Here is a 13,630-nt window from a genome sequence, read left to right as displayed (position 1 = left end):
CATGTGTTTCTATGCATAAAAGATGTGAAATGACATGCATGAATGCCTAGCTAATAATGGTATTATGATATTAGACATGCATGTGGATGTGAGATGATGTCACCTACTATTTGCATGGGGATGATGTATATATGCCTAATATGATACGTCTAAGTCTAGTCTTACATGAAATGATATGCATATAAATGCAGTTTTATGGATATGCATGCACATGAAGTAAGGTAGATGACATGCAACGCATGTATGTGATGCCTATATGAGTATATGCATGATAGTAGTATGATGAATGAATGGTGTTATGTATATGACATGGTGTGATGACATGTCATGCGATGTTCACATCATAGGAATGTGTGGTACATGTATGTTATATGTGATGCAGCTGAACATAGTACTTGTTTCTTGTTTTTATGTCTAAAAGAACATTGGATAGAATCACAACTTGTTCTTCTGGACAAGAACTCATTGTCTTTAGAACATGAGCGGTACCCTAATTTCCCCCCTAATTTCCCCCATTGTGACTACCATGAATATGGATAGTAATACAGAAATACGCTGACACACCTTCCCCCAGCAGTCTTCCTCATTCCTGCTTGGTTTTGAATCTGCCATCTTCTTGTTGGCTTGTGACATTTATAAGTTGCCTCTACCACCAGTATAATGCAAAGCACATTGAAAACTTGGATTTAAAGAAATGGTTGTTATCTGAAGTTTGTATCCTCTTACTTTAAGTACTAGCCGTAGCAGTCCACCAAACACAAACAGCCGAAGCATATTAATTGCTAATCAAGAAAATAATCTTTATACAATGTTTACCAAATAACGTCAGGATATTGAGTAGCTGAGAAGCGAAAAAAATGGTTACCAAGATGAATACATAGATTGCCTCCGCCTATGTATACCATAAAAGGAAACCGTCATAGATACAATCAGTTAAAGCAATGCCACCGGCTCTCCGATTACGGGCGCAATTCATCTGAATTTTTTTTCACTTCGAGAAATTCTTTACAAGAGCTTTCTTATGATAAAGGACTGGCAGAGTACGGAGCATGACCATCTTCCCATGTATTTATTTGGCTACCATCTTTCCACGTCTCACGAGGACAAACATGTATACTTTTGCACTGTCAAGTAGCAAAAGGTATTTGCAGATCTATATTGAATGTGAATGGCAGATGCGATGGTTCTTTTGGCTTTAACTACCATATGCGCATCGTCCGGTGAAAACTTGGAAGGAATAATCATAGAACTGCATTAAATAAATATCAACAGTTCAATGCAAGCACCTGAACAATTGGCATGTGGATCCAAGCTGGAAGACAGAATAACATCCGCTAGATTACCTCCAACAGGACAACTGATGGCTCTTAGTGCTCTTAACCATTTATACAGATGTTAGGTGTAACTACTAGAGCAACCGTGATAAACCGACAAGGCCTTATCCGTAAATCTTAATCATTTTCACTCTTTGTTAAAACATGATTGCAGACTCCTTTAACACATTATAAGGAATCACCACAGAATTTTTATTGCATTCAGAGTACTTTATCACCGTGATAAGGGGCCGTTTGATGGCCTGGAAAAGTCCTCCTCTAACAAAAGAATAAAATTCAAAATTTTAAAAAAATTCCGATTTAACAAACACGGAATTAGTTTTTTTACCGTTAACGTTAACGTGGGAATCGGAATTTTATTTCCGGAAATATGTTTCCACCGTGAGAGGTGGAAACATATTTCCCGTTTTTTTTTTGCCCGTTAGTGCACGCTCGCTCGCCTTCCTCCCTCCTGCCGCTGCTGCCTCCCCTGTCGTCTCTCTTGGCAGCTCGTCGTCTCTCTCAAGCCCTCGCTTCCAACTCACGCAGAGGCTTTTCCCATTAAAGCTGGAAACAGGCGCCTCTTGCGCCGTTCTTCCTCCCTCGCTCTCCGCCTCCCTTCTTCCTCCTCCCTCCTTCCCTTTTTCCTCCACCTTCCTTCTTCCTCCCTCCCTCCCTTCTTCCTCCTCTCTCCTTCCCTTTTGTTGTGCATCCAAAACTCCTACCATACCTCCCTCACTCCCTTCTTCCTCCCTCGCTCCCTTCTTCCTCCTCTCTCCTTTCCTTTTGTTGTGCATCCAAAACTCCTACCTTCCCTCTACCATCCGTCCCTTTCAGACACCATTGCAGCCTCTTGCAGAGCTCATCAAGCGGCACCAGTCGTTGGAGACGCTTTGTAGATTCTGACCTCTGCGACCTTCCATCATCATGAAGCAGACATCAACAGGTACCAGAAACCCCTTTCTTTCACTTTCTCTCTCACACACTCTCTCTCGTTCCCTCTTCTCTGTGCTGCAACTTCAGATTGTATCCTGTTTTGGAGGCTCTTGTTGATGTGGGATACGCGTGCTTGTTCATGGCAGTGTCGGTTCTCTATGTGCATATTTTTCTCATTTGCGTGTTACAGGTTCATGCACAGAATGTCTCTTAACTGTTTGTTAAAATGAATCTGCCTTGAAAATTGGTATGGAAGTAATTTCAGTAACTTATCCCAGACTGGAATACAATTTCGATGCTCTTGACTCGTTAGATTGGCCTAAACCCCCCAGCATAACCTAATTTTTGGTTCTTGTAGGCTATTCTTATTATGAATTAAATCGGTATACAAAGTCCCATTTTATGTTTACGATCTTCTGAATTTGCCTTCTCAGTCTGGTGCAAATTGCTGCAGCTATCTGAGACAAATGTCGCTGGAGGGGATGTTGGTCTAGCTTTTCTAGGAACGTCCTTATATATCATAGGGGTGGCTTCACACGAACTCTCTTGAAAAGGGAAATTGGATGTCAATTCTCTTGGGACCTTCGGCAAATCTTTTATGTGCAATCAAATGAAGCCAGGTTGCTGCTGCTATATACTGCTTGTTTGGATGAAGGGGAAGTGACTCAAATTCTCTATCAAATCAAAGAAGGGGAAATAAGGGAAACGAAGAGGAAAGAAAGGGTATTATTATATATGAAGTTAAGTAATGTGATCTCATTTCCTTTCCTTTGGTTAAATAAGGGGATGTCAGTCACATGATTTCCTTTGGTTAAATAAGAGGATGTCAGTCACATGATTCTACTACTGCTTGTTTGGTTGGACTATGCTCTTCATGGTGTTGAAAATGTATTCTAGAGCGATGTGAAGTGGCCATCTTGTGAATAAGGAAAGTGCGGCTTTCATTTGTTTATATGACAACACTTTTTACCCCTGATTGCTTGCTTGATAATTTTATTACGTTAGGTTTCTTGGTTGCAAACAGTTATTTAACTGTTTTTCTATCATTCCTCCATTTTCACTGGAAATATGTTTCTTTATTATCAAACACAGAATTGAAAATTTATTTCTTAATCATCACACACACATTAAAATGAGAATCGAAAACATCAAAATGAAAATCAAAAAGATTTTTCCCTTTCTTTTTTTTTAAAAAATATATTTTCAAAAATATATTTACGATTCCAGATTTCCAGGCCATCAAACGGGCCCTAAAGGATGGTTGCTCAATTTTTGTCAAACACGAGCACTGAACAAAAAAAACCTTCTAGCAAATTAACTGCTTCATTTTGGGGAACTCCCATGTCACCACCGCCAACCCCCCAAAAAAAAAGTTGCAAAAAACACCTGCAGACTGGAGAAAATTTCCGAGGGTCCACTATTGACACATTCTGAGGTCCTTGATTCCAAATTAGGTTACAATATGACACATTATAGTGATTATAACAAAAAAAAACTCAAATATTTACATATACGCCTAAATTAATGGTGTGCCTGTTATGCAGGGTTTAATCTGCTATTCCAAGTTGTCACGCCACAATTCTCCGGACTGCTACTTATTGGATTCTTTCCCAAAGCTCATGCTTGGGCCACCCAAATCACTGTGCTTCAGAAGCTCATGGGATATAAATTAACACTTCGGATTTTGGAAGGTACCATGAGCTATAAGCTACTTCTCTGAATCTTGAAGGGAGAGCTGATCTTCAATTATTTCTAGCAGATCATTATACTCCACAAAGGCCGGATGTGACTGGAAAATGGAACACAAAAACAGAACAGAATATTATAGCACTTATGGGGACTAGCTCAGGAGATTAGCATGGGCAGGTAAGAGAAAACAGACCTGAAGAGTGGTGCTGTATGCTTTCCACAACCGCATGTCATCTTGGAAAAGGTCGATCAATACCTGCAGAAAATGGGGATCAATATGAGAACATAAATAAAGCATAGGAAGATTAATCAATTTTATGTTCTTTCTTCAAAATCTGTCCTGGTACGGTCAGGAGACTCAGAACTATTTAATTGATATATCTCCAGAGGGAGACTTTTAGCTGTTGTGCTAGCGAAGCAAAAAGGTTCACACCAGATGATAGTGGCTATCCTCACTTGGTAATTTACTCGACTAGAAAACCTCTTTCATGCCAAGAACAAAGAACCATCCACTTTTTTTTTTCGCAAAGTGAGCATCTTCACAACCCTAAAATTCTTTAGCAAAACTAAACAATGAAAAGATTGAGAAGAAATTAGAAAAGCAGAACCCACATTTGCAATCTAACAATATGAAAGCTTTGAAGCATAGTGTAAAGGAAATCATACCTCTGTACGCCTTAAAAGAGTTGCCAGGACCACAATCCATTCCTTGAAGCCTACAGTGCACATATGTGCAAGAAGGAATTCCGCATCTAACCGACTCTGAAGAGTTCCCATTTGAAGCTGCATATTCATGTAAATAACAATTTTTATTTACATGTGAGAGAGTGAAAGAGGAGGTTCGAGGGTTGCTACATGGAAAAAAAACTCCAGAAAGGTCAATACCAAAATCTTACTTTTGCTTCATTCTAGCAAAGAACAGGTAACCATGTTAACATCTAGCACAGTGTCAAGGCATTTATCTAGAGTATAATCATATGTACTAAGCAATGAATAACATGGTGATAGGTGCAATTTACGAAAGAAGCAGATACTTAGGGAGGTATGAGCTACAAAACTAGAGGTGTTGAGGTAGGTAGAAAATGTAGACAATTTTGGGGAAAAAAGAAAAGAATTTACAAAGCCTTTACAAGAATAGAACATTCGGCACCAATCAAATGACAACCAGAGGTCATTTTTGCTTGTGAATGAACATATCATGACTTGCATGATAGCCATTATCTATTTACCTTATTACCTAATTGAAAAAATAACAGCACCACTTCTCAAATTATTTGGTACATTCAAATCAGAGTCTGAGCTATCACTTAGACCTTAAAAATATCAAAGTGGTTCATTCTAGCCTCACAAACCAAAATTCACACAGCATCAAGACATGCTCGAATCTCAACTGTGAACACAAATCATGCATTCATGCAAATACATACACAGTAATCTCGGCCTACCCAATCTCTCTTGTGAATTCCTGGCTCAACAATGTATGGAATATGAACATACATAAGTTGGATTCTACTTGTCCATCAACCTTATTTTATGAGCCCCAGCTGGCCCACCAATCAAACCAAACAGATGCACAAGCTAATTCTGTTGTTCTTAGCCCTATTTATAAATAGAAATTATGTAAGAATTCACTTGCAATGTATCAGCAGCAACTAGCAGTTAGTATCCTTACGCTAGAAGGATACAGCTTAGGAGATCGTATGCTATGACCATAAGTTGGTAGTCCTAGTCCTCATGTACAGCTAAAACAAGCAATATAAGAAGATACAGTAAGACACGGAATAAAAAAACACTGCTAAATGTATTGAATAGATGGTACTCATTGCATGCTTCATCTTCAATCATGAGAAGTAAAAGTTTTACCTTTTGCCCAATAAGTTCAATCCCTGCAGCAAAACTCTCCAGTCGAGCAGATCCACACCTTTCTCGCTGCAAATATTCCTGGAACAGACCAAAACATTATAAGAAATCTGAATCACGACAAAATGCTAGGAGCTTGGAACAAATAACTAAGATCCACACCACTAGATCGAACTGAGTTCCCTTTACAAACGCAACAAGCTTAGAAAGCTCCCTTCCTGACATTAGATAGCCAGCATGGCTTTCAAGAATGTTCTTAACAGAATTGATATGGGCACTTTGCTCTTTGGATAAGGAGCTGGAAAGGTGAAAAAGGAATCAGGACTGGAGCAAAAGCATTTACTAAAGAAAATTCAAGTACACAAGAAAGACAACAAAAATTAGCAAAAACTAACATAGCAACAAGCACAGTTAAATACAAGACAATGCTGAAGATCACAGTTACCACCATAAGGTGCAGACCTTTTCAGATCAGATGTCTGTCTCCAGTAACTTGCACGAAAGATAAAAGAACCCAAAAATCTTGGTGACAGTCTTTCAGATTCAGATGCAACATGCTCATAATCCCTTCCAGAACGCAACAAAAACCTGACCTGTCAAGGGAAAAAGCAAGAATCAGTCATGAAAGATCACATTCCAGTAGATAGTATACACATGATGCCATGATGGTATGCACACATACCAGCTCCCCGGCAAGTTCATACAAGGATTCATCTAAAGTTGCCTGCAATTCATTTAAAAATAACTATGAGCTTATAACCAAACCCTAAGAATAAGAATATTAAATTAGCAGGAACACATCATTTGGTACCTGCAATAAGCGGAGAGCATTATACTGGCTAACAGAAGAACCTTCAAGTTTAGCAATTACCTGGAACAGAGAAATAAAACACTTACATAACCAACTTAGGAGGCATACTGCATGGCAGATGCCAAGTTGATGAAACATAGCATAGAAGCAGGACCATGTAGAAGCATAACTCAGAAATGTGCTGAACAAGTGAATTTTGTTATAAAAACCTTAACATGTACAAGATATCTCAAGTAACACTTGAGTAAAATGTGCAATGTCATTCTTACATCTCAATGGAATACAACAATACACTTGAACATGATTCTTTATCATTTAGCTCATTTTTTTAAAGATTCACAATCCTCAACTCTATTCAGAAGAAAAAAAGGGAATAAAAATGCTCTTACTCAACATCCCTGTAAGTTCTTGCCAACAGTGACCTGCATGGGGTTCACACTATTGCAATGGAATCCTAATACATTTTTTAAAAAATGTCGATGCATCCAGCAAATGCTGGAATAAATCATGGATATTCATGGCATACCTGGGATTCATTTCTATGGATTTCACACCGTGATGAGTGTGATTCATATCCATGGACAAAATGGTTGCCCCATTAGGGCATCGCGAGGGACACATCTATTGCCAAAGGCGGAGCTAGGAATTTTTCATTAGGGGGCCGAGCTATAGTTTCAAAATTTTGACAAGGGCCGAAATATGATTTTTCAAACTTTCTATACATGCTAAATGAATTTTTAAAAAAATTACATATAGCTTCTTCTTCTTCTTTTTTTATTTTGAAAATCTGAAGGGGAGGGGGCCATGGCCCATGCCAGCAACCTCGGGCTCTGCCCTTGGGTATCACACATCGTATCTACTTAGCAGAGAAGAGGACTACCCAGCTGCATGGAGAAAAGGAGCATCCAGCTGCATGGACAATAGGAGCACCCAGCGCCAGCTACTGCCTCTTAGATCAGGACTGCAATATTTGCCCCATGCATCTGCAACATCCGCCACATCTTTTGGAAGTTTCTTTTTGTGTTGATCTGTTCTTTTGCTTAACTATTTTGAAGCTATTAATAATTCAATACCATGTCTTTGTCTTCCTGTTTGGCAAAGATTGTGTTCTTTGTTTTAGATTTCATGCATTTCGGTTCGATGAAGTTTGGAGTGTAGCTGATGATTCTTTGTTTTTTTTCTAAAGAAATTTGGGTTAGGAGAGTTGTGCATTAAGTTGTCGATCTTGACAGCTTTGATTTGAGAAGCTTTTAGTTATAATTTTTTGGTTTGTTCTTTGTTTGTGACTCTCTCCTACCTTAGAATTGGCCTTCATTTTCGTTAATTTATATATTTGTATGTATATATTTTAATTTCAAGCTCTGGTCTTCTGTTACTGGGAAGATATATTTCCTAAGTATTCTTCTCATGGCATTTGACTGAGCCAGCTGCTTGCTTTTCTCCCTTCTTTAACCTTTCTTCTCCTCCCCTTCCCACCAACACTCCTAAAAATATTTTTTTTACATGATTATGGCTCTCTCTCTCCCTCATATCTGATAGTTGTTGAGCACGTTTTGTCCAAATCGTCCTCTTCGGCTTGCTTCGGCAAAGTCTTTGGCTGTTGCAGACAATGCATTGGCACGGGTGCAGATATTTTATCTATGTCACACAGTCACAAACGTCCTTGAAAGGCGCCCGCACGTGCGTCGACGTGACACACGTGTGGGTGTGAATGCGGGTGAGCTACCGCAGCAGCCCAACGCGGCAATGGATGAGCCCGGTAAGGTCAGCCACACCAGACTGTATTGGTCTTTTTTGGGCACGCAAGTGACTCAAGTCAAAGGTAAATCGGGTGTGGTCAACGTGCATAGAGGTCATATTCGTTTCATTGAGGGAACGCTGTTTCAGTTTTGCTGTTGCTTTGGGTTTTGCATTCATCACCCGACGACAACTTTGGTGACAACCACTCGTCCAATAGGTGTTTTCCTGCGACTGCTACACATTCAACAACAGCTCCAGCCTTCTATGATTCTATCCGGCTACAACTCCTTCGACAACAGCTCCTCCTCCGACAGCATCCGTCTAGCGACAACTCCTTTGGCAACAACTCCTCTGACGATAGCGTTCGTCTAGCAACAACTCCTCCACGACACCCCCGGCAAGTTTTATTTCTCCAACAAAAAAGTCGAATTCAAGTTTAGGGTTTTTTGAATTTTCTTGTCTATTCCCTAAAATTTAGGGCTTTGCTATAAATCATGGTTACCTAATCTAATTTCTTAATAAATCTTTTTCATAATCTTCAATCAGTGTTATTCTTATGATCTTATCAATTTCTTCGATGGTGAATCGGCAATCTATTTCATTTCACTATCTTGTTTCTGCCCTATTCTCCATGCTTGTGTTTATCTTTTCACCGAGCCTATTGTTCCTCTTTTCACTAAAAAAATAGTTTAATTAGTGTTTCTGCAATACATGTAGTGTTGTGGCTGATTGGCATGCCATTTCATTTTTTCTTGAAAACAAAATAAATGTGATATTGTGCCGTTAGAATATATTATCATTTACCATTGTATCCAATTACCTTAAGCTCTTGACATAATATCAAGTGCAAGAAGCTTGAAAATGTCATTATTTTTTCCCATTCATCTCCACAGTATATTGTGTATGCATAGCTCGATTTCTTGATATTAAATAAAGCATAAGAACTACACTGGGTGTGCCTAGCTTTATAAATTTATAATTAGTGTTGTTATATGTTATAATGTATAAGTAGTTTAATGTTTAAACCTTCAAGCTTTTAATATATTTTACATTCTTTAAATTTGAATTTTCAATTTTGAAATTTGAAGGTAAAAATATGGCTAATAAGGGAAAGGAAAGTCCATTGCTTCAGATTCTCCAGCAATAGGATCTTCTTCATCTAGTGTGAATAATTTTACAAATGCAGAATCAAATACAACCCGGTTCACAACCAGGTGTGGCATATGCAATTGAAAAACAGCAATTATGAAAAGGAATTGAAGTAGTCACAAAAGATGGAAGCAATGGTGGCAAAAATATACATTTTGTGTGTGTATATTGTCAGGGTTCATTTGTTGGATCTTATACACTTCATTTGTTGGATCTTATTCACGGGTGAAGGTACATCTTTTGAAGTTATCCAACTTTGGAATTTGAGCATGCCATAAAATTCCTCTAGAAAAAATAGGGAGTTCAGAATGTTTCAAGAGCATGCCAATGCAATTCAATACAAGAAATTCAGTGCAAAAAAAAAAAAAAAAACTTCCATGTCTATTAAGTGTGTTGATAAGAAAAGAAAATAATGTGAGAATCACTTTAGAAACATGTTTTAAGTTCTATGGAAGAGCAGAATTAAATAGATTGGCTGGTAAAATTTTCTATTCTAACTGCATTCCTTTCAATGCAGCAAATCCCTATTAGAAGAAATACATCACCGCAGTTGCAAATAGCAAATTAGTTGGGTATATCTGCCTCCAAGCTTAGAAAGATTGTGAACTTCAATTTTTAAAGATGAGAAGAATGAGGTCGAGCAAAATTTAACTAGTACAATGTTTAAATGGAATACAACTGGTCGATCCATCGTTTTTGATGAGAGGAAAGAATTTAAAGGCATCCATTAATTAATTTTATTGCTATTGCATGTGATGAACCAATATTTTTTAAGATTGTTGATGCATTTGAGGAGTGCAAAAATGTTGAAGATTTGAAACGGTTATTTGTAAAAGTCATGAAAGAAGTTGACCCTGATAAAGTAGTACAAATCATCACAGGCAATGCTGCTATTTGCTAGAGTGCATGAATAAGTTTGAGGAAAGAATTTTGTCATGTATTATGGACACCATGTGTTGCACACACTCTAAATTTAGCATTGAAAGACATAGACAGTCCAGCAAAAGAAAAAGATTCTCGAGGGCATAATTGTTTTCATGGATTGAAGATTTAAAAAAAATGCAAAAAATATCAAGGATTTCATTGTTAATCACCAACATGCATTATCTCATTTTAGTAGTTTTTCAGACTTGAGATCGTTGAAAGTTTCTGAGACAAGATTTGCTTCCATCATCATCATGTTGAAAAGGTTTCTACGAGTAAGAAAAACATTAGTTCATATGGTATCTCACATGATTGGAGCTTTTAAGATGAGGCTAAAGCTCACAACAATTAAAAACATTATTATGGAAGATAAATGGTGGGATAGATTGATATACGTTTTGGAGTTCACAGAGCCAATTTTGTGCATGACAAGGGCAGTAGATAAGGATGAGTCTATATTTCATAAGGTTTATGGGAAATGAGATCATATAATTGAGCAAATTCAATCTATAGTTTCTGTTGAAGTATGTTAGACGGGTCTCGGGACCGGGTCCGGATCCATACCCGATCCATCTTGTAGCTATTGTTGGGCATTACTTAAGTCGTGTAACCCTAATCCTTATGGTTAATGAAATCTTAAGAGAGAGAGAGTCTGGCGGCTAGTGGGCAACCAGCTCCTCCTCATCCGTGGTTTTTTTCCTCTTGTTGAGGGTTTTTCTACGTTACATCATGTTCCTCGTATTCTCATTCTCTGTGCCCATGTTTCTACATGGTATCAGAGCCCACGAGATTGGGACTTTCTTGGTGATCGTGGAGTTTTCTTCACCCGCCGCCGCTGCTGTCCCCGTCGTCGTTTCCGCCACCGCCACCGTTACCCTTCTGCTGCGTCGTCCGACGACGCTGCTGACACCACCGCCGGCGTCACCGCCCTTGCTGCCGTGCCGTCGACCTGCTCCCTGCCGTCGTCCTTTGCGCTGTTGCCTTCTGGGTCGGCCCTACTCCAGTGGTGCCCTCCATTGCTGCCGTCGTTTGCTGTCGCCCCCCTTCCTCCCTGCCGTCGCCCTCTGCGCCGTCGATATCGGTGCCCGACCTGCTCCGCCTGACCAGCAACGTCTTCCGCCGGCCGACCTGCTTCCTGGTGTTGCCTTTCCGTCTAGTGCTGCCTCTACTCCCTGCATCATTGTTCTCCTGCGGGATCTGCTGCAGAGTTTTCTGCTCACGCCAGTTGCTGCGTGCTCCCCATTGTCGCGGTTGCCCTTTGTCACTGCAGGAGAAATTTGGGTGTTCGATCGACGTGATGGCGGATTCCCCTATGGAAGAGTGGATCATCGACAGTGGCACTATTCACCACATGACCGGCGATCCTAAAGTCTTTCATGGATATAAGCTTTCGTCAGGAAAGGAACGTGTTTCTCTTGCTGATGGTTCCTCTATCTCTGTGGCTGGGAAAGGGAGTCTCCCACTTTTGAACAAGTTCTTTGTCCACAATGCTCTACATGTTTCCCATCTTCCCTTGAACCTCTTGTCGGTTAGCAAGATTACGAAAGAGTTGAATTGCAAAGTAATTTTTTCTGTTGATTGCTGTGTTATGCAGGACTTGGTGACAGGGAAGAGGATTGGGATTGGTCTGACTTCTGACGGGCTATATCGCTTACCTATGCGTACTGCTCAGGCTCTCATGACGGCAGTCAGTCAAGCAACGAAGAACAGAGAGGAGTCCCTTCAATTGCTTCTACGGTGGCATGAGCGCCTTGGACACCTGCCTTTTGGAATTCTTAGACAGCTGTTTCTAGATTTATGTTTTAGGTTAGATATGAATATGGTGTCCTGTGATGTCTGTCACCTGGCCAAACATGTTAGGGCTTCATATCCTTTGTCTAGCCATCGGTCTAATGATTCATTCTGATGTGTGGGGGCCTTCAGGGATTCCTTCTTATCATGGTTTTCAGTATTTTATCACCTTTATAGATGATTGCTCTCGTAACACTATTGTCTACTCGTTGAAAGACCGTAGTGAAGTTCCTACTGCCATAGAGACTTTCATTGCTTATGTGGAAACTCAATATGGAGCATCTGTTAAGACCTTTCGATCTGACAATGCTCGTGAGTATATGTGTCAGTCTGTTGATAGTTTCTTTCGAAAAAAAGGAATTGTTCATGAAACTTCTTGTAGTTATACTCCTCAAAATGGAGTTGCTGAATGCAAGAATCGTCAGTTATTGAATATGACTCGAGCTCTTCTTTTTCAACGTCATGTTCCAAAAAGGTATTGGGGGGATGCTGTGTTGACCAGTGCGTATTTTATAAACCGTTTGCCTAGTCGTGTGTTGAATGGGCAGACGCCTCACTCTATGTTACCGGGGAGTCGTGAACTTTCTCTCTTCCACCAAGAGTCTTTGGCTGTGTTTGCTTTATTCACAATCATAATCCTCACATTAAAAAGCTTGATCCAAGGTCTATTAAGGGCGTATTTCTAGGTTATTCTCCCACTCAAAAAGGGTATAAGTGTCGGGACCCTTCCACTGGTCGTGCCTATGTTACCAAAGATGTCACTTTCCTTGAACATGCTTCCTATTTTGGTGAGAATCCTCTTCAGGGGGAGAATTCTATGTCAAAGGAAGAGTATTCTTCGAGTCAGGAAATTCTGTTTACAGATTTTTTAGACTACAGGCGTGAATCCATTGGTCCTTCTATTGAGGTGCTTGAACAAGAGAAAAATGGAGAATGTTCTACTGGGGCAGGAGAGGAATGCAATCGTCTGTTTGGGCAAGTTTACTCTAGGTGAAGAGTCTGTACTGAGGAGATGACAGGTGGTGAGAATTTTGCTCCTAATCCAGTTAGTCCTTCCCTGGATGACCCAAGTCGTGCTCAGAAGCAACCTATTGAAGAAGAGATTCAAACTGTTATTGCAAGTGAAGAGCTTCCCATCGCCCTGCGAAAGGGTGTCAGGTCATGTACTCAACATCCTATTGGTAATTTTGTTTCATATTCTAGACTGAGCAAGGACTACAAATGTTTTGTATCTTCTCTTTTTTTGGCTATGATTCTCAGGAATGTTGCTGAGGCTCAAAGTGATTCCAAGTGGACTTATGCAATGCAAGAAGAGATGGAAGGCCTGAGAAGAAACATGACATGGGAAGTTATAAAGATTCCTGAGGCGGCTCACTTGGTTAGATCTAAGTGGGTCTACACCATCAAGTACAAACCA

General features: G+C 39.8%; 1 protein-coding gene across 1 annotated transcript in view; it reads right to left on the bottom strand.

Annotated features, from left to right (window-relative positions):
- Positions 1 to 3,643: 3,643 nt before the first annotated feature.
- The window catches only part of LOC116250045 (uncharacterized), a 46,545-nt gene continuing 36,558 nt past the window's right edge, over positions 3,644 to 13,630 (bottom strand). The window contains exons 16-23 of the mRNA XM_031623381.2: positions 6,610 to 6,669; positions 6,481 to 6,522; positions 6,261 to 6,391; positions 5,961 to 6,096; positions 5,802 to 5,879; positions 4,605 to 4,721; positions 4,132 to 4,194; positions 3,644 to 4,038 (exon numbers count right to left, since the gene is read on the bottom strand). Of these exons, the coding sequence (XP_031479241.1) occupies positions 3,958 to 4,038; positions 4,132 to 4,194; positions 4,605 to 4,721; positions 5,802 to 5,879; positions 5,961 to 6,096; positions 6,261 to 6,391; positions 6,481 to 6,522; positions 6,610 to 6,669 (708 nt within the window). The 3' untranslated portion in view covers positions 3,644 to 3,957. The remainder of the gene's footprint in view (positions 4,039 to 4,131; positions 4,195 to 4,604; positions 4,722 to 5,801; positions 5,880 to 5,960; positions 6,097 to 6,260; positions 6,392 to 6,480; positions 6,523 to 6,609; positions 6,670 to 13,630) is intronic.

Source organism: Nymphaea colorata, chromosome 3, assembly GCF_008831285.2.
Source record: "Nymphaea colorata isolate Beijing-Zhang1983 chromosome 3, ASM883128v2, whole genome shotgun sequence".
Classification (NCBI taxonomy): Eukaryota; Viridiplantae; Streptophyta; class Magnoliopsida; order Nymphaeales; family Nymphaeaceae; genus Nymphaea; species Nymphaea colorata.
Note: the sequence above shows the minus strand (reverse complement) of the source record. Positions and strands in the feature narration are given on the sequence as shown.